Source organism: Scylla paramamosain, chromosome 13 (assembly GCF_035594125.1).
Source record: "Scylla paramamosain isolate STU-SP2022 chromosome 13, ASM3559412v1, whole genome shotgun sequence".
Lineage (NCBI taxonomy): Eukaryota > Metazoa > Arthropoda > Malacostraca > Decapoda > Portunidae > Scylla > Scylla paramamosain.
The window spans coordinates 2,441,951-2,463,668 of record NC_087163.1 but is presented as its reverse complement, the minus strand read 5'-3'; the positions used below and the strand labels follow the sequence as shown (position 1 = coordinate 2,463,668).

The following is a 21,718-nucleotide window of genomic DNA, read 5'->3' as shown; positions in this document are numbered from 1 at the left end:
GAACTGGGAACATGTGCGTGACTGACCGACCTACTGTGTGTGTGTGTGTGTGTGTGTGTGTGTGTGTGGATCAATCTAGCGAGCGGTCAGCACACACACACACACACACACTGACTGTCATAACATACATACACATGTGGGGCATCAACATGACATCCAGGCCAGTCACACACACACACACACACACACACACACACACACACACACACACACACACACACACACACAAATGGGTGGGCCGGGTTATGTCACGCCCGCACGCTCACCAATTTTTGTTTTTTTTTTATCTATGGATTTTTTGTATATGTTTTTACATGATTGAACACAAAGCCGAATTAATCTGATAAAAAAAAGGACAATGAAAATAACTCATTATTGCCATATCGATAAAAAAAAAATAATAATAAGGAAAAAGAAAATACGAAATTAAAATCCAAAATGTATTAATTGCAGATAATCATACATGCTTCGCTTTCGTTTATCAATTAAGTTGGCGGAAGAAAGATAATTGGGTTTACTTATTCTATTCCTGGAGTGTGGGAAGTAAAAGAATTAAGGTAACTTTTGATCTCCCTTGTGCCGTGTAGCTTCATCCTGTTAAGGCCACGGATATGAAATGATACAGAGCAGGGAGTCAGGTTGCTTTGAAATCCAGTATCCCCTTTGTTGACTAACACGCGACGTTCAGTGATAGAATATGCTAGTGTGTGAATACTTTATCTGAATCTAAGCATTGATATCTCCTTCTTCTCATCCTCCTCTTCCTTCTCCTTTATCCAGGCATGGCAACCCCAAAGTCTGTTGCAGGACCGTCTTGTAATTACACGTTGAGGAGATCGTGGGCCAAAAACTCACAGCAAAACCTGCACAGTTGCGCCATCAGGATACAGTTGTTAGTTACGCATTCTCAAACGTTAAGGCGCCTTATATTGTCTATTGATAGTGGTTAGTGGAAGTTATTAAGGTCTTTCTTGTTTAATTTGAGCGCTATCTTAACAAGGAATCTGCATCGTTAATAAGAAGAGCAAGAGTGAGAACCAGACTAATTAATTATCACTGTGGTCTTTGAAATTATTTCTTAAGAAAAGCTCAAGTGTTTCAATATACGGATCAAAGGCGTTTCAAAATGTTATGACTAATTATCCACTCACGAAGGAGCGTTATAACTGAATATTTATGCAACAATACTATTATGCATGATGAATTGAGTTCTGCTGCAGGCGACTTGCGGTGTTATTACACACTCGCTCCCGCCGTCTGGAGAAGCTCGCGGCGCCTTCTGTTCCTCGCACAAAACCCTCATTGCTTCCTATTCGTCTTCCTCAGTGCACCTCTCATTAGTTCCTTTAGGTGTCGAAACTCACGTGAAACAGACGCCCCTCAAGCCATGCACATTCTCTTGCTACAGTGGCATAACAGTCTGACAGTTCCTCCGCCCTGGCAATAAAAAGGCAAGGAGGAGCAGAAGAAACGTGACATTGTATCTTCGTGTTTTGTGGCGTGGATGACAGGGACCTGTGGCTATGAGAAAGTGACCGCCAGGAAATAAAAGAATTGACGTATTTTTTCGAGGGGGACAATGTAGTGTGACTGCAGTGTGTAAATAGAAATTCGATTCACTAGAGCATTGACATTTTGCCTCCGCCCTGACCATCGCCTCCGCTGCAAGTCACCCAGGAAGATATTTTCCTTCCCCCCACCCTTGTTATTTCGCTTATTTATCACGTTGGTGAAGACAGACGATAGCTTGTTGAGAGGTTACTGTGCTCTCTGAAACTCACTCTTGACAACAGAGTAGAACGCTCCGTATCTTTTCGTTCACTTGAGTTATTTTGGAGAATCTAGCGTTCTGGGCTGCCATGCTCTCTTATATTAGAGCCTTGGGGTGGTGAATAAGGGGCGCTAAGTGCTGCAATGCTGGTATTGGTGAAAATGTTGTCAGCTGTGGACAAAAAAGGGAAAGGAACGTGTAGGATTTATTTAAAGGGGACTGAGCGGGCAGTGGTCGCCGCCCTTTCATTGATTGTGACGAAAAACGGAGGGAGAGGGAAGGACCCTCTGCCAGTTGTACGATAATATATGTGACTTCTTCACAAACCTTACATATAACATAAATCACAGGACAGTATGTTGTCAGGAATCACCTATTTCATTAATACACAATATATAGAGTATGACAGTGCCATAGTTGAAAAAATATATCCAGTGTAAATAACAGACACTTGCGTGATACTGATAATATTCCACAGTCTTATCACTTACATGTCTCACACATCTACTGAGGGTGGTGGTTGTCTTTATGTAAGCTATTGATTGCAGCCTGTGCTGTTCCAGACGATGACATTTAAGGCTGGCTAAGTTTGGCGGTGTACGATAGTGTGGGTCGAGTTGACATAAACAAGATGGTGGATACGAGAGCGTGTCAGAAGCCTTCCAGCAGGGTTTGTGCTTATGGTCTTGTTTCTTCACTGTTGATTGACATTTAGTACGCATGGAGGAGGCAGTTGTATCACCGGGGAGTGTTAATATGCCTACACATAGCCGGGAGAGGGAAGGGAGAGGCGTGAGAGGGGTAGAGTAGCGGCGGGGCCAGGGCTTGGTTATCTTGCTGCTTTTGGTGTCATTATAGCTTGTCACGGCGCCCCTACCTCACGCCCTTACAGAGTGCCCCACGCTTAGTGCCAGTGCTAGTGCTGGGAAGTGCGTAAGACCTTGTTAGTGCTGTACAACACTGCCGTATGTACTTATGTTTGCGTATGTGTGTGTGTATGCCCCTGTCACGTACACTCGCCACCACCTGCTCCCCGTGTTCCTGCGCCTCACCTCATCTGTATTTAAGCTTATATTGTTATTTTGGACAATGCAAGACTCGGATTTATATAATTTCATTTTTTTTTTTTTTTTTTTTTTGTCAGGGTGTATTTCCACTTATGTCTGTACGCCGCGACCGTGAGAGCCGCATTCCTCACCGATGTCATGGTGTGCATCGCATCATGCCGAGAACCTCACTGGCTTGAGGAATTCAAAGTAATTCATAATATCACGCTGTCAGCCGGGAGGTGACTCACTGAAAATTCACCTAATGTCTCACCTCAGCTGTAGCTTTATCGTGTTCCATTATCTCAAGTGTGTTTTTGCAATAGGCCAAGCTGTCTTGTCTAGGGGGACAGCTTGGCGGCAGTCCTGCCAAAAGTGTGTGAGCTGCAAGGCTGGTTTGCCATGGGGTCCGACAGGTCCGATCTGTCGTGATCTGTCAGTAGAATTACCATGTGTAGGTAATGTCAGAACTTAACTAATGCAGAACTGAGCAACACTGTCAATGATGGATTGATTACATATGATTTGTCATCTTTTATAATGAGTTTTACCAACAAAGAGATGCATTTTATTATCCATGTGTTAATTTCTTTGTGGAGGAATGAAGCTGTGCTCTATTTCATTACTTTAAAAGACAGAAAGTGAGCAGATTTGCTTCATGTTTTGCTTTCCCACTTGTCACCCAATGGCATTCAAGATTGTTTACTTGGGAAAAATTGTAGCCTATGTATCGTGTTTCTGTAGAAGCTCCTGTAGGACTGAAGACCATCCACACTCAGTATAATGTAACCTATCTCATTCAGGCCACTAGGTGAGGTAAAGTAACAGGTTGCAGCAGATGTGGGTGGAGGCCAGAGGGGGGAGTAGATAAGACAGTGGATGTTCTTATCTGGAGCACAGCCAGGGGTTGCTCCCAGAGGGGCCAGGCCTGTCCACTGACACACAATCCTCCCATGGACAAGTCAGTGCACAAGTTCTCTTCCAGTAGTCTTAAGATTAAAGTTTGATCAGTATTGAGCTGTGTAATATCATCTACTTCAGGTCAGTTCTTGAGTGGTGGCAAAAAACTAGACAATTCCGGAAATGTGATGATGGGATCACCATTAATTCCCGTAACCCCTTGTGTGTGTGTATATATATATATATATATATATATATATATATATATATATATATATATATATATATATATATATATATATATATATATATATATATATATATATGTGTGTGTGTGTGTGTGTGTTACCCAGGACTAATCCCTTCCCATCCTCACCTCTCATAGTGTACTGTTGAGCACAGATATAAAGTGAAATACCATCTTTTCAGTTGTTTGTTCTACTGTACTGCAGTTATTTCTGTGATGAAAAATGCTGCAAATAAATGGTAAATAGAGGTATGCCTTTATTCTAAAATTTGTCAACATTTCAGACCATAAGTAACCATTCTTTAACTGAGCATTGTGAAGTGTAAAATATGGGAGATCACAGGTGTGGTATGTGCTTGTAGAATACATGGGTTGGCAGTTCTCAACAGGACACAAGGCACTAAGTGTGAGGTGATGGAGAGCAGGGGATGCTGAGAAGCTGTTTGTCATGACGCTGAGACACTTGTAACCTTAAAGCTGCAGCAGAAAGGCAGGACATGTTAAGATCTAAAGAGAGGTTACAAAAAGCACTGGGGTGGCTGCCTGACCTGTACATATGGCCTAATCAGAATAAAATGTTACTGATCTGCACAAGTGACCTCTGTGGGGATTGCGGCAAGTGTTGACAGGGGTGGTAGACAGGATGCTTGGAGTATTTATTAATATCTTATACATTATGAGAGGGATACATGAAAAGCATCATATAGTAAGGAAATAACCAATAACACATAATTACATATGTACATTGTCATGGCTTATAAAGAACATCTAACCAAAAAGCATCACTAATTGTTACCAAAAACTAATAGGTGTCTATACGTAATGTTCACAAATCAGATACAACATGATCTTATACATGTATGAATATTTATTTGTTGGTTGGTTCTAATTGATATGACAGATAGCAGCAATAGCTATTTTCATGTCTAATTTGACAACAGATAGGCAGTAATAACTATTTTCATCTCTTAGTTTTTAAAAATGAGCTTTTTGTATCATCCATCCATCTCTGTGTGATGCCTTGTCTCCTCTGAGAGTGTCACCTAAAGAGGGGGTGGCCACAAGAGAAGTGTCCACCTCTCTCCCTCCAGACACTCCCGTTTTGCTTGTTGAAGCTCTGACTCTTTCAGCACCTCTTTCACACATCCTTTCACCTCTCAAGTGATCTTATGGGACTCATTTACACTTTCTGTACCAACTTGCCACACTTCAGCCTTTTGAGTTGTATAATAATGCAGCAGGGTGAAAAAAGTGTATAGTTCTGGTTCTTCATATAGGTATTGTACTAATTAATGAAGTACAGTATTACATGTGCAGTCATGAAGCAGTAACATGACTGTAGTACTTAAGGTTATCCACAGATACATTTACCATTATATTTTTACCATACAGGGATACATTTCACTTATATTATTATAGATAGGATGTATAGGTGATATATTTAAGTACTATCTATCAATGTACCAACCAGGCTTAGAATTCCAGATCCTTAAAATAAAAGAAAGAATTAGGCTGATAATTTTTTAGTGAGTGGATAGCCAATCAGGAAACATATACACTAAAGGCAAAGAGCCCCTTGATCATTAAATTGAGGAATAAAACCCTCAGGCAACTTCTTCCCTTGAGCCTCCTGCCCTTGGTGCCTCTTCACCCCGGGAGGCTCCACCTTGTGCATGACTCCTGGTTCCTCCCTCTTAATGTACATTTGACTTGTTTGTTTCTTTTTGCAGCTCTGAGTGGTCCAATCTTGATCAGTTCCAATGCATATCCCAAAAATGCCTGCACAGTCGGTAGGTTATGTTGGTGTTGAGCCAGGGGGGGGTGGGCAGGGGAGATAACCTAGTCAAACTTTATAGTCCACAAAGCACAATTGGATATCTAATTGGAACTTTTCATATTTTTATTGGAAGTAAATGCTGACTTTGAACCAGTATGTTTATTGTGATCTATTTTTGGTTAATTTTATTTGCTGGGATTTGGTGTGTGTTTGTGTGTGTGTGTGTTTTTTTTTTTTTTTTTTTGCTACTCTTGGTTAGTTCACTACAGACCACTTCAGACCATTTCATCATTAGACCACTTATCTACACTGAGCTAATGTTTAATGAAAAGAACAATACATCAGAAATTTTGGCCACGCTCAGAATCTTTTGTTGTCCTTTTTGAAATTTTTGCTGCACACTGAAAGCATCCAGACCATGTTAAACTATTCATTGTCACACACAGTTACAGGCTTCCTTGTTACGTGAGGTCCTCTTGATGCACACCATTAAAAGTCTTTGTAGCCACTGAGTGCCTTCTCAGTTCTAAGCACAAATTGAATCCTTGTCATCTTGGCTTGGTGTGGCCACAGACATGTCTACAGTATTCCCTGTCTAGCTATTGACTAATTGATTCCACACATGAATAGTATTTTTTTTTTCCATATCTTATTTCACGTACATTTGTTTTGGCTTATAATTCATGACGTTATATTCACACTGTTCACAGGCAGGACTAGTGGTAGTGCTTGCACACACACACACACACACACACACACACACACACACACACACACACACACACACACACCAAGTTTATTGCACCCTTGCATGGCTTGTTTGTTGACCCTCCCCCCCCTTGGTTTTATTGGTTTACATTGTTGTTTATGTAATGACTGATCTCTCAAAAGTAAATGTATTAAATTACTTCTAGTTTAATCAATAACTAAGTATGGAACTTTACCACTTACATAACTGATGACAGTAAATAAAACTACTTGATGTGATTATGATTTTGCATGGTATTTATTACTTAAACTAATAAACTCATATTTACATTGAGTGAATAGATGTGAATGCAAAAAAATGAAAGTCATGTAATGTATTATACTGCCCTGATCTTAGTTCTATTTATCCTTCATTATTTTGTGTAATTTTTTTCCATGGTTCTATAGTTCATTCAGCCATGAATATTTGTGTGTTTTTTTTCCCTCCACCATCCTGTTGCTTCTTTTTTTTCAGTATTGCCAGCACTGTAGATATATTCATCTGACCATCATAGTGTTGCCACAGAGTTGACTCGGCTCACGTTCTTAGAGACAGCAGCATTTCTGATATAAGGCATAGCGAGAATTAAGTGAAAAACAATTGTAATTGCATAGAACAGGTCCAGTGAGACAGTATAGGTGCATTCATTGTATCCCTTCAAGCCGAGATAGGAAGGAGATATGATAAGAGTGAAGATATTAATATTTCTTTGGGACCTTGTTATGCTTTATATTCAAGGGTATAAAGCAGGTATAGAAGTCTTAGAGTAGATATCACTAGGAAATAGTAATAGATTGTTTTGTACATTGCTACTTGTAGATGTACAAATATAGATTATTGAGAATGCAGGGTAATAGTGTCAAGTGGTGAGTTTTTTAGAATGTACAGTTGTTAGAAGGCAGAGACTGTACATAGTCTTTCTGTTTGTGGCTTTACAGTTTAGAGTGCAGCTTTGCAAGAGAAGGTTTAAATGTTAGTGTGGTGAAAATATATAGCTTTTTAGTCCAGTACCTTCACATTTTATCTTAGAAAATTAATTTAAACAGGGAATATGTATATTTTCTTGTATTTTTTTCACAGGTATTTCATAATTTTGCATTCTGTCTCCTTATCAGTCTTTTACTCCTTTGATGTGTATGTCCTATCAACAACCCTATTTTAACCACAAGTGCACTGTACATTGGAATTTGACTTAATTTTCTTATCATGCTACATCTCCTCTGGTATAATTTTCTTTTGGAGCTATTCATAATGAGTATCCAATGTCATGGAATTAGAGGATTCATGTGGAAGATATCTTAGGACACAACAGGCTGACATTATTTTCTCCCAATCCTGGCAACGTTGACCTTGAAGCAGAACACATTCCGAGGCATCCGGTCCTCAAAGTTCCGGCACGTGTATGGCAAAGGCGCCCGCAAGGAGAACTGCTACGAGAATGTGCTCATCACGCAGAAGGCGCACGACACAGCTGCCTGCGCGGTCAACCCAAAGTTTGTGGCCATCGCTGTGGAAGTGGCAGGAGGAGGAGCCTTCATAGTGCTGCCTCTTGACAAGGTGTGCATCACAATTTTACCTTAATAATGTAGTAATTTTTTCCTGGCTTGATGTTACTCTCAGTCTCCAGTGCTTTACTTTCATAATATACTGTGATCTCTTCCTGGCTCTACCTGTGTTGCCCTCAGTCTCCAGTGCTTGTTATGAATATTGCCAAGTGCTGGAAAACTTTAGGAAAGCATAATTGAATTCTTAATAGTACTGGAAGAAAAGTAATGCTTGGGAATTATTGTATTTTCTCTATCAAGGCCATGGGAACTGTGGATTTTGTTCATTTATACCCAGGGCATAGACAAACTTGATTAAATTGTGTTGAGAATTGAAGCTTGAAGAGGTACAGTTGGCAGTGTGGTCTGGAAGCAATATTCATCCTTTACCTCACTTTGCTGTTATCTTTTTATTCCAGATCTTCACCATTTTTATCAAACTAGATTGCATCATTAAGTAGTTTAGAAATTAAGATTGTGAAAGATTACTGAATTTATTTATTCACATTTTTTTTAAACTGTAGATTACACTTTCATGACAAGCTCTTTGTTATTCATCACAATATTCCTATAAAGAGCAGGAAGAGGGATCGTGTATAAAGACATGTATGTGTCTCTAGACTCACCTTTTCATTACAAAGGTATTACATATTTCCTCAGTGGAAGCATGTAGTAATGTACCCTTTCTGCAATCAGCAATCTTGCTTTATTGTGCACATACCTGGGTGATGATGCCACTTGTGCCAGCATTAATCATCATTCCTCCACAGACGGGGCGCATAGACATCAACACTCCGAAGGTGACGGGACACGCAGGACCGGTGCTGGATCTCAAGTGGTGTCCCTTTAATGACAACCTCATTGCATCAGGGGCAGATGACTGTACTATAAAGTTATGGCACATACCGGATGGAGGACTCAAGGCTAACCTGACAGAGCCCCTGGCCGACCTGCAGGGCCATCAGCGACGCGTGTCCATTGTGGAGTGGCACCCGACGGCTGAGAATGTGTTGTTCTCTGCAGGTTATGACTATCAGGTGAGTCAAGAAGCTTCTGTTGGCTTACATGTAGCATGACACTGTTCTAACAATTAGCACCTGACAACTGTGTGGTAATGGTTCATATGGTGGTAAATATTCATCACTTCACTTTGCCAGGAGTCATTGCCCAGTGAACTATGTCTCTAGAAATATTACCAAGAAGGCATTAGTTCTTCGTTTTAACAAGTCAGATTACCAGGTGAATATTTAGACTGGTGTGGATGGTGACGTGATGGTGTGTTGGCAGATCCTGGTGTGGGACGCTCGCCGAGGAGTCCTCATGCAGACCCTTGATCTCCACACCGATGTGATATACAGCCTCTCTCTGAACCGCGACGGCTCCCGCATGGCTACCACCAGCAGGGACAAGCGCCTCAGAATTATTGACCCGCTCTCTGGGAAGGTCCTGCAGGTGTGTTAACGTTGCGGTGTTGTGGTGCGTGCATTGGATGGGAATAACAAATTAAGGAAGTTTACATTGCTTACATTGCACTAAGTGGACTTTTGGGTATTTGCTGATTCTACTTGATTGAAGATTGTGTCCTTGCAGTAATTTGTATTTGAATGCAGATGGGAATATGGTGAATTTCAATAATGACATCATCTTGAACTGGAGTACAGGAAGGTTATGATACATTAATGTTGCACTGATGAGGTTCCTGTTCTTTTCCCCTGCAGGAGGGACTGTGTCATGAGGGCTCCAAGGCATGCAAGGCAGTGTACTGTGGGGACATGGGGCTGGTCTTCACCACGGGCTTCAGTAGGTTTAGTGACCGTCAGTACGGAGTGTGGGACGAGAAGAACCTCAACACTCCCCTTCGTCTTGACACCATTGACTCCTCTTCAGGGGTGCTGACACCCTTCTATGACCACGACACAAGGGTGGTCTTTGTGGCCGGCAAGGTAAGCCTGTGCCTGTACTATGTAAGGCTGAAATTTTTTTTTATCCATCCATCTATTCATTCACTCATGTATTGATGGCTCCGCTTTTTTTCTCCGCTTATTTTTCCTTTCAGTAAAAGTAGAATTTGAAGTGGTAGCTTGAAGAGAAGTACAAATTTAATACAAATACATACATCAGGAAGAGCAAAACAATGAAGAAGACAGAATATAAAAGTTAAGTCAGAGACTCTTCTTAGTGATCATATTCACTGGCTTTTCTCGCTCACTCTCCAGGGAGATGGTAACATCCGGTACTATGAGATCACAGACAGCCCCCCCTACTGCCACTTCCTCAGCCAGTATATATCAGGAGAACCACAGGTCAGTTTCTGTTACTTTCATGAAAAATTAGAAGTAGACCTTTTTTTTTTTTTTTTTAAAGGGCAGAATCTTTTTCTGCAGGATCAGTCTTTATTGTATGATGATTGTTAAGCAAGTAGAGTGTAGACTATTTTAAGCATTGCTCATATTACATTGGTGTATTATTTTTGATCATGATGTTCTGCCTAACAGAGAGGATTTGGTGTGATGCCTAAGAGAGGCTGTAAAGTGTCTCAGTGTGAGATATTCCGTTTCTACAAATTGTATGCCACCAAGGCCATCTGTGAACCCATCTCCATGATAGTACCCAGGAAGGTGAGGGTTTGTCTATAATGGGAATGAATGCTAAATAGGGTGAAATATTTTGTGTCGTATATATGTGACTCTGATTGATTTAGATTGACCTCAGATTTCATCAGTTCATGTATTGATTTTTTTACTTGTACAGAGTGACCAGTTCCAGCCTGACCTGTACCCTGACACAGCCTCCCCCACACCAGCCATGTCAGCTGAGGAGTGGTTCGCGGGCACCACCAGAGGGCCAGTTCTGATGTCAATGAAGACAGGTAAGGCTCTGTGGGGGAGGTACCACTTTGCACCGAGGCTACACAACCTTTATTTGAAGGAAGACAAAGTGCATATTTCTTTATAATACTTATACACAAAATCGTCTTCAGGAATGACCATCAAGACTCACCGGCCTCTCCCACTGAGACCAACCGAGTCCTCCTCTGACAAAAATGCCGACAAGAAGTATGCTTTCCTCTCCCGGGAGACGCGAGCCGACTACCGGCCGCTGGAGGCAAGTGTAAGGCTTACTGGACCATCACTTGCAGGTCTTCAAGTGCAGCTCCTGTTGCTTGTTTTTGTGTGTTGTCATGGATCTGTCTTGCTGTGAATAGTGGTGATTGCTAGAGAGTCCATGTGCCAGCTCAGTCCTTGTCTCATAGTAATGTGTTGAAATGCTTGGATTTCAGTAACTTTTTGTTATGTATGCATATTATATCTCAAGGGACTGTGGCAGCTTGAGTTATGAACGAAGATGTTATTTATGCCATTGATGAACTTAAGTTAGAACCGCCTTTTCACTTAAGCTTGATTTTTTTTTTCAAGTAATTGCCAATTATAGAGCTCCCAGGACTGGAAAGGACTGGTGATGACAGTGAGTGTGCTTAGGGAAAGTAACCCAACCATTGCCCACCACAGGTCAAGACCTCCAGTAGCACAGACAAAGATCTCAAGACTTCCACTAATTTGGACACGAAATTCCAAGCTCTACAAAAACTCTGGGGATGCAATGTTAAGAATATGGTGAGAGAGACTATTGTTTTTTTTTTGTTTTTTTTTTTTTTTCCAGTGACACCAAGCTTTCTAGTGCCTTCATTTATTTACTGTCTGTGCTTATAGGCTTGTCACTGTGTGTATTGACTTTGTTGAAAGCCCAATCACAGCAACTTATAAGAAAGTGAAACTTTGATAATTGTGAGACTCAGGAAATGTTCTATTGGCAGGGAGACAACAAAGAGCAGTGTTCCACCAATAGCAGTGGGATTGAAAGTGAAAAGACTTACACATCCACCAAAAACACCATCAATAAAATGAACATCAAGTCTGGGGACTCTCCCCACAAGTTGACTAGCTATGCTATGCAAGAAAAAGAGATTGAGATCTTGGAGAAGCCTTCCCCAAAGACTGAATCTGAGGTATGTTCCTTGTTGTATTTGCACATTTATTTGATGCTGTGGAAAACATCCTTGCGTCTGCTTGTTGTGAGTCAGTCGCACCCTGCTCAGGATCATAAGCAGCATGTTCTACTAAATTATTTGGGCTTCCTTCGTGGGTTTGAACACTATAGATATTTCTCTAGATAAAACATTAATCACATTTTCCACACTGACTAAGTTTTGCAAGTATTGCTGATTAGAGGGACTTTACTCAATGAATTACTGTTTAGTAATCTTTTTGACACTGGTGTAGGAATGTGGCCGTCTTCCCTTAAGTGGAGCGTTGATGTGGACAAAGAGAAGGCAGCACTGCATGTGTTGCTTAGTAGCAAATCTTTTATTATAGTAAAGTTATGACTGATCTTTGTTTGAATAATTTAAATGAAGAAAAGTGTTCCTCTGAACTTCAATACAGGTTCCTACACAGTATCTCCTTTCCATAAGTTTGTCATGTTGCTTTTTGTATGCATGCTTTTCTCTGCATACTTGTGTTATTAGAGTATTCCTGTAAGCTTTCTGGTCTAGTTCATTGTATTTTTTTTTTTTTTAGTACAGATTCTTAAATACACAAAGATTCTAAAAAACTCACTCAGTACGACATTCTTCAATGTGAATCATACCACAAAAATTTTAGTAAAATCTTGTTTCAAAATATGAATAAAAATGTAATAATGTCTCTATTTGTGTTGCCATTGACAAAGTAAATAATAACTTGGTGGTCTGATCTACTCAGGTGGAAGTGTAATTTATAAAATGCAATGCTTCTTATTATCTGTTTTCAGAATTTTAAGGTACTGGAAGTTAAGTTTATTAGTTTGAGGACGTTCTGTTTCATATTCAATCAGGCTAGCATATCAGTTGCATCATTACACATCAGGTTTTCGTTAAAAGTAAATTATATTTTTGATACAAAAGGGGCTGAAAGGAACTTGGACTAAAGCTGTGATTTGTTCTACTGTTAGAACAGTTGTCAACATGTTGATAGATCTTCAGTAAATTGTTTTGCATAAACTACAAATAAAAGCTCTTCTTTGTTGCTGCAGTTATATTTCCTCAAAGTTTTCTCTTTGAAGTTACTTGACTGCTTGCATTTATACATTTTACTGATCATATGTGGTATCTCTTGCCCAATGTTCATTTTTTTATTTAAATCTTGAAATAAATTTTCCAAACTCTGATGCATGTAGAAATTGAACTGTTTTTTTACCAAGCTTCATTAACACCAAGAAGTTCATTATATGTCTCTTGGCCATCAGTTCTGTGTAGAGTAAATAGTTAGCAGCATGGATATCACAAGAAGACAATTAGAGCTTGAATATTGAATTGTCAGCTGCCCCAGCACACCCACCACCAGCCCACACACCTCCCAGCCCACGCCTCAGCTGGGCCACTTTGTGTTGCCCTCCCCATGACCATTGTTAGATAAATAGACTTCAGTTCAATAAAAATAATCCTCATGTAATAACTTGTATGAAAAATTTAAATGATAATATGCATCTTTTAAAAATGCTAACATTCAGAATTTTTTTCTATGCAGTCTGGGTTAATAACCACTTTTTAATTTTCAAGTTGATTGTTTTCTTATAGCATCATATAAGTTCTCTTAATTAAAATAAGATGTCATATTTGGGGGAAAAAAAATTACCATGCTAGTTTCTAATACTTGAATGCTCTTGTATTTTGAATCAGACTTCTTAATAAGTTTGTATGCATTGTGGTCCATTACTTTCTAATCTCATAAAAATATTGTATGTAAGTCTTATGTTGGTAATGCGTGCTCAGCATTAAAGAGCTTTGTCTGAGGGCCTTCTGAACTTAATCTAGACACTAGGATATAGTCTGCTGCATAAATATCATGTCTTTGTCCATACAGCTGACTTTGCAAGGGACCTGAATGCTGTGAGTTCTGTGCATCTTTCACCATTAGGAGAGTTGTTTATTTTTTTCTCTAAAACTGTGAATGAAAGATGTCTCCCCAAACACAGTTTTTGTATCACACTTTCTAGGGTAGTGATGAAGTATGTAGGTGACAAAATACCAAGTAAAGACATCAAGAAACATCAATAAATTTCTCAGTATTCTTCTTTCGTTCATCTTCATTTATCTGTATAGATTTGATTCCTCTCCCTTTCCCATGCTTGCCTCTATGCTGCACATTAATTTTTTTCTCTCTCTCACAGACTGCATTCTCCCACAACTTAGACCATTTCTTGAAATTGCTCTTTTCCAAACCATTGCCTACTTTGGTATCTATTTTTTCAAGGCTATCTACTCCTTTCCCTAATCTACTTTTATGGAAATGTTTGCTAAAGATTAGGCCATCAATTCCATGTTCCTGTGTGTATTTATTGTCAAAAGATACAGTCATAGGTATGCTTTCATCTCCTTCCCTTCCTTTTTTCTGAATCATAGAAGTACGTACTGACCACCTCAATTATCAACCTGAAATGCAGATTTGTACCAGTGCTGTTTCTTGTGTTGCATATACTTGAGACTATTAACACATGACTCCTACTTGCACAGTGGACAGCAAGTCACAGACAGTGTAGTGTGCTCACATAGCAGGAATGGTAATAGTGCCCTAAGTACCTTCACAATGTTAGTGTGACTCACCTGATCTCTGTTGCCTCCTAAACGACAGTCCAACCCCAATGAATCACAGGAAGCGGCCGCAGCAGAAGGTGACCCGTAGATTAAGGTTGTGGTGCCAATGTCTTGCTGCATGGGTGGACACACTGGCTTCTTAGCTTGTCTCTACCATCAGAAGACTATATCACACTCTTGTTTTCACTGACGTGTTTTGATGTGACAAGTCATTTTTCCCCCTGTAATTAACTTGACAGTGGTTGTTTGACTTAATAGGCCATATTTTTGCCTATCACACTAGAGTTGAACTTGTTTTAGTCATTCACTATACAAGCATTTTTCTAGTGACTAGCTACTTTGTTAAATTTTACGAGTCAATGGCATGTATGGAAGGAACCATGAGTATAGTTAGTGCCCAGAAGACTGGTGGAAGCCACTTAATCCTGCCCACTGAAGTAAGTGTAGTACTGAACTGTGCATTGGCATTCAGCACTGCACCTTTGCTGGGAAGGTACTTCTGCAAATCATCAGATATAAGCATAACTAACTCTGCTGTCATGTGTTGAGCTGGTTGGGTTCATGATACTGTAGAAGCACTTTATAGTATTGCAGTGATGGTGATTTTAAATGACACAAAGGTCAACATGTGTTTAGGACATATATTCTTCTGATGTGGATCACTTCTTCAAAAAATACAGTCTGTTTGCATGTCACTCCCCATTATGTTTGTAAACACCTTTGTTAACTACTTCTATTTCTGTTGCTTTAGCAAAATTGTTTATTATGTATGTTGTATATTACTAATCTGGATATTAAGAAAGCATCGTGTATTTGAGCTAATTTAATGTTCTCTGTTAGGTCTTTATTGGAAGAAGTAGGCATTCCAAGCCTCCAGAAATATTTGTTACCTCCACCTGGATATGGCAGGCACACACACACACACACACACACACACACACACACACACACACACACTGCGGCTTGGGCGTGTGGTTGGGAGACATATTTCAACACTAATGTGACTAATTTTCAGTGGAGATATAGCATCTGTTTTTTTTTTGTGTGATTTATGTTACAGAGGTTAATGGTTGGTGTAATTTGTACCCCCTCCTCACCCTCTCCTGTCACAGCCTGAAGCTGACCCTTCAGCAGCAGCAGCTTCTTTCTTTATACTTTGGCTGTCATGACTTTCCTCATTTTATCATGTTTTGTTCTATATAAAGTATAATTTGTATTGTGCCACAAGTACTATATGAATAATGCTGTTTATTGTTACTTGTCCTTTATAGCTCTCCATGTTATTATTCATAGTACTTCACAGTCTACCTGATATATTCATTGGTGAAGACTCAGAGTAGCTATCAGTGTCACATAGACTTGTCTGTCATACTCAAGGCCTTCACCTGTATTTGATTCAGTTGCTAAAGGCTGGCAGTTGTGTTTGATGGGAATGAGAAAGGCATTGAAGATTAGAGCAAAGACTGTCTTTGCCTGTTGTAGTTCATGCCTGTAAGTGGTCCTCCAGTTCCCCTCCTTAATGTGATCCAGTGTTGACTGTGGACTCAGCCTTGTGAGTGAGACTGGGTTTATGTTGGGTGTTTGTTTTTTTTCCTCCCCTGCAAACTTGATGGTTTATGATTTTTTTCAAAGTACATTTAGGTAGGATTTTCTTAGTCATCATAGGATATAAGTGTTCTATTATAAAGCTTTCAAAGTAGACTAGGTAAATATATGTGAGACTGGATGTTTATTTGTAAAAGCTTTCATTGCATTCGTATACATTTCATTATTCTTTTATTTTAATTATTTATGTTCTAGCTGCTTGAAATCAGAAGGAAAATGTGTTTTAGCCTCTGATTTTGTAAGGAGATTTCCATTATGTTCAGTTTGTATTTTGGAGTTTCATGGCTTACAGCTCATGTGTTTAGACAGTACAGCCATTGTGGTACAGCTGACAAGCATGGATACATGTACCAGCTTGAGCTTCTTTGCTTGGCCTCAGGTAGAGAGGCTCATCAGTGCTAGACTTTTACTTGTCTCTTGTTTTAAGTTTACTTTTTGATATAGCAGCTATGCTCTACATTATGTAGTTTTAGGATATATTTTGTTATGTATTTGCTACTTAAGCCTGAAACAGCTTTCCATAATGCTCATGAAATGAAGAAAATAACATTTATGGATGGTTCTCAATTAAATGGTTGTCTTCAATAACCACTGAATGTATTTGTGACCCATTTTGTTGTAAGATTAATGTTCATTTAGTTTTTTGATAGAACATGTGGTATTGATAGTTCTGTCTCCACAGCTCCGTAGAGCATACACAGCCCAGTGTGAGGAGCTCAAGCTGTTGCGCCGCCAGTTGATTATCAAGGACCGGAGGATCCACGAGCTGGAAGACCAGCTCAACCAATTCAAGACTCACCATAAATAGGAGCACCTGTTTGGCTCAGTGGCCAGGTGTCTGAGCTCAGGCACCAGCACTCTTCACACCCACTGATTTCAGGCACAGATGAAGGTGCTGCACACTTTGCATGTAATGCAAATGAAAGTTCACTGCCCATCAGCACTAAGGGGGTTATTTTACTGCTGTCATTAGCTGAGGTGAGCGGCTGTCACATAGATAAGTAAGTACCGTAATCACATAGCATACTCACTGCAGGTCACAGGGCATCAAGGTCATGTAACCTGCTTGGGTTAGCAGAGATATAACATGTATCAGGTGGTAGGTGTCCTCACCTCACAATGGCTCACAGGTATCCCAAACTTTTTTGTATAAATGATATAACTGTAAGTGTTTTGCGTGAGTCAATTTCAACATCACAGGTTGTTCCTACCTATCATATACATTAGGTAAAGGTATATTGCAAGGATTCTTCATTATAACTAACGAGATTAGAAAATAAATAAAGACGTGCAACATGTACCAAGAGTTTTCAACAAATAGTTCAGAACAGAATGGTATTTCTGTATTGCTGGAGCAGCTCGTGGAACCTTTGGTCCACAGACCTGGCATTTGCTGCTGTGCAATACGCCGAGTTGTGATAGGTAGTTTGATGAATACTTTGCTGCCTTTTCTGGTTCTCAGTGCAGCTCTTAAAAGGCCTGAAATTGCATCCCATGCTTGACTGTTGCATCAGCAAAACTTTCACTTAAAATCCTAAGCTATTATGCAAGAGTTCTGCCATACAGAATTCTTATGTGTAGTTTGCTAGAGGCGCAGAATGAAACTGGTGGTGTTGGCTTGCTTCAGCAGTCTTTGGGGGATTGAAACTCTTCTCTGTCCTTCACTGCCTTCCTGTAACACTTGTTCATAGATATCAAGCACTTATGCACAAAGAATGAAATAATTTGAGTTGGACAATAAGTGTGCCTTCTTACTGCAGTACAGGGAAATCTTAGTACAGTCAGTGTTTTCAGTTGTTTATAGCTTGGGTACAGTAACTAAAGGGTGTGAAAATAATCTGAGTTTGCTGCCTTGATGGTTGTGCCAAGAGGATGATGACTGGCTGCCCCCCAGGAATCAGGACTGAGTGGCCTGGTTGATGGTTATGATTATTGATAGTAAGGAACTTTTAAGGCATTGCAGCATTTCTCAGCCTAAGAAATATAAAAATACTCAAGTTTTCTTGTGAATGAAATAAAAAGTAAATTGTTTTAAATTAGAAACTGAATATCTAAAATAGCTTGTTAAACTTCTAAATAGGATTTTCAACATCCGTGCATAAGTGCTGTGCTTTCATCACTGCTGCTGTAAGCTAGGGTCAGTGACTGTGCAGGGGAACATGTAATGAACAAGTAGTATAACAGTAGGTTGCCCAAAGCCTTGAGCTGCTTGGGATCTTATTGATAAAAAGAACATTTATATACAAGTAGTATTACTTCTTGAAAGCTTGATTGAATCTCTCACTGAAAAATGCTCATAATCTGGTAGTCACTCTTTTAGGATGCAATGCATTTGATTTTCATATAACCTTGCTACTTGCAGACTTTACCCACCAGTAATTCCTTTTTTTCATTCCATGTTCATGGGTTGTCACAAGGTGAGGTTGCTTTGTGTGGCTATTTAAATATTTATTGAGCCAAATTGTATCAATGTGATAACAGTAATCACCAAAGAGAAAATGCCAACTCATACCATTGTATTTCCATTTTATATCATATAATGAAATGGATGAGGGCTGAGGCAGCTGAGTAAATCATTCCTGTGGCAGTCTATCCACTGGCAGCAAGGGTGGGAGTGTATCGGGCGACTGCCCAACACACGTCTGCTCCTGCTGCACAAATTTCTTTGATTGTCTTGTGCACTCATCCATTGCACACTAGAGTTAATTTGTGTGCCCTCAGTATAACTGGCAGTTAATTTAGTGTATGTACCCAGATACATATACTTGCATACGTATGAATCAAGACTGTCCTTAAGTATATAATGTGAAATGTTAGGCTTAACCAGTCTGGTATTGATGATTTTATTATATACTTATGGCATTATGTAATCTGATGAGTATTATTTTTATAAATATTTATATGTACTTTTTTTTACACTTGTATTTTTTAAATAATCTGTTTTTTTGGTCTGGAAGTAATGTTCCTTTCTGTTTGTGGTTGCTTTGGGTCAGTAGTTCAATATTTACCAGAGATGTAGTAATGTTTTACAATCTTAGGTTTTTGTGAAACCTTTGGAAGTTTTGTTTGTTAATAAGGATTCTTTATGTTCCTCTTGGGAATGTTGAAGATTGGCAAGGGTTACTGTTGGCTCCTCAAGTCTTGGTTCATTCCCACCCTATAGTTCACTAAGCACTTATTTTAAAGGGACATTTGTAACTATTACTTTAAACGGTTATCATTCCTGCGAGATCTCAAAACCTGTTTATTTTATTTTATTTTTTATTTTCATGACCTTTGTGTAGATGCTTAAGCCTTACTGTAAATTCAGATTACCTTTCTTTTCCAGTTTTGTAAAGTTGGTATAAATTTCTTGATAATATTACATTTTATTAAGTTTGTTATTGAAGTTTATGGCCAATTTTAAAGAGTACTTAGTCTTGATCATGTGTATTAGAGGTAGGTTTATTTCCCTTGATTTCCTTAAACATAAGAGCTTAATGATTTTGAAAAGGATAATCAAGTAAGATTATTTAATCATGGACAAACTTTCTGGCCTGTACATGGACCCAGAGAAGCATAAACCTGTGAACCAAACCAGGAAGAGGCACTGTTGCAGGTTAGTCAGCTTTTAGGTATGAAAAAGATTTTTGTCATGGATTCATCAATATTTGTATATCAGGGATAGTGGAAAGGAAGGACTTTTCCCTGAGGCTATATGTAATTTTGTGTTTGAAAGACTTTGGCAGCAATTTTCCCATATTTTTACATCTCCGGCACCAGCCGGAACGAAGATGTGATTGTCGGTTGTAGACGTGGGAACGTTGGAGTTTTATTTTATTTTTTTACTGAAGTAATTTTATTTTTTAGATTTTTAGTAAGACAAATTAAGGACAGTGATATTTTCTTAGAATCTTAAGTTAGGATAGCTATATTGAAGCCATCTGCAGTTTTAGTTGTGATGGTCAGTATTAATTTTCACTACTATTGAAGAGTTGTGTTGGTAAAAGTGTGCACCACAACAAAAACAGGACTAGAATCGGTATTGGTACTGACGTTTTTTGACCAGAAGAAATGCCAAGATTGATTTGTGATTTTTATAATGATATTTTAACAATGTAGCTATTTATAACTAATTTGCATGATAATTGACATGACAAAAGATGTGATACAGATGTACTGAAAAACCATTAAGGCACAGTGGATGATGCTTCACCAGCCTGAAGGACACACCAAGGTTACTAAAAAGACGTTATTCACTATAGCATAAGGCACTCCATTATTTTGTCCTTACTATGTGCAACACAAATAAATGGTTGTAATGGAACTAGCACTTGATTGTGACCCATACTATAGTATCTCTTCAGTTCAGAACCAGCCACTATCTTGTGTTGAATAAAAAAGGAATTCACTTAGTTATCCATAGTATCTTTCATTATTGTTTCTTCTTCAAGATAAGAATCAAACGCACACATTTTTCTAATCAAAGTTTATGGTTTTAATAAGGCTTTGTAAGGAAATTTAAGGGACAAGAAGAGTGTGTTCACATTTTTTTTTTTTTTTTTACATATTTCATTGATTTCATTACATTTCTCTTTATTGATTGCCTCAAAATAATTGAAAAAGTATTATGATTGCTCTCTTAATCTATAATTATGGTTTTAAAGGATTTGTGATTTTTTTTCTTTTTTTTTCAGTAAATAAGTATGTCTGGGAAGCAGAAAAACATGAAAGGTAGATAACTAAGCGAGTGCAGTGGGTGAGGGAACACTACTAAACTTCAGGGATGGCTGATGCCAAGTTTAAAGGGACAATTGTTTGCTCTATGTAGGGTTTTCAATATCCATATTTATACGAGTTAAAATGGTATGTGTGTGTGTGTGCGTGTGTGTGTGTGTGTGTGTGTATAATATATATATATATAATATATATATATATATATATATATATATATATATATATATATATATATATATATATATATATATATATATATATATATATATATATATATATATATATATATATATATATATATATATATATATATATATCCCCCTTATCTATCCTTCCTTCCTCTGCCCTGCATATGTATGTGTGTGTGTGTGTTGGGTTATTGTAATGTAATTGTACTCATAACTGAACCCAACCCTGCTACTCCTACTCCTCCTCCTCTTACTACTACTGCTGCTGCTGCTACTACTACTACTACTACTGCTGCTGACAAGGCACTATAGATTACTAGTGGGGTCCATGTGGCTCTCATGGTGTGTCATATAATACAACCATATGAATGACGTAATACAACAGAAGGGAACTATCGTAATATAGTGACTAAGTACACCACGTGATAAACTGATTAGCTTTTTTTTCTTTCTTTCTTTACATGTCGGTTGAGCTAGTGATAATGACTCAATATTTCAAAATAGTAATAGAATACAATAGTCTTAGAAATATGTAGCAATAAAAC

At 38.7% G+C, this 21,718-nt stretch overlaps 1 protein-coding gene across 21 annotated transcripts in view; it reads left to right on the top strand.

Moving 5' to 3' along the window:
* Window positions 1-20,575, top strand: part of LOC135106322 (coronin-1A-like) — a 30,125-nt gene extending 9,550 nt beyond the window's left edge. Inside the window, exons 1-14 of one of the 21 annotated variants that reach the window (XM_064015230.1) lie at window positions 2,335-2,441; window positions 5,695-5,755; window positions 7,829-8,046; window positions 8,804-9,070; window positions 9,321-9,485; window positions 9,752-9,976; window positions 10,250-10,336; window positions 10,529-10,651; window positions 10,785-10,902; window positions 11,014-11,138; window positions 11,543-11,647; window positions 11,848-12,039; window positions 14,702-14,741; window positions 16,952-20,575. In XM_064015230.1, the coding sequence (XP_063871300.1) occupies window positions 5,725-5,755; window positions 7,829-8,046; window positions 8,804-9,070; window positions 9,321-9,485; window positions 9,752-9,976; window positions 10,250-10,336; window positions 10,529-10,651; window positions 10,785-10,902; window positions 11,014-11,138; window positions 11,543-11,647; window positions 11,848-12,039; window positions 14,702-14,741; window positions 16,952-16,959 (1,704 nt within the window). In that variant the 5' untranslated portion in view covers window positions 2,335-2,441; window positions 5,695-5,724 and the 3' untranslated portion in view covers window positions 16,960-20,575. Of the gene's footprint in view, window positions 1-2,319; window positions 2,442-3,729; window positions 3,859-5,694; window positions 5,756-7,828; window positions 8,047-8,803; window positions 9,071-9,320; window positions 9,486-9,751; window positions 9,977-10,249; window positions 10,337-10,528; window positions 10,652-10,784; window positions 10,903-11,013; window positions 11,145-11,542; window positions 11,648-11,847; window positions 12,040-14,701; window positions 14,759-16,951 lie in introns of those variants that run through there. The other 20 variants (XM_064015229.1, XM_064015228.1, XM_064015235.1 and 17 more) reach the window with 20 other exon arrangements.
* The last annotated feature ends 1,143 nt before the right edge of the window (window positions 20,576-21,718 follow it).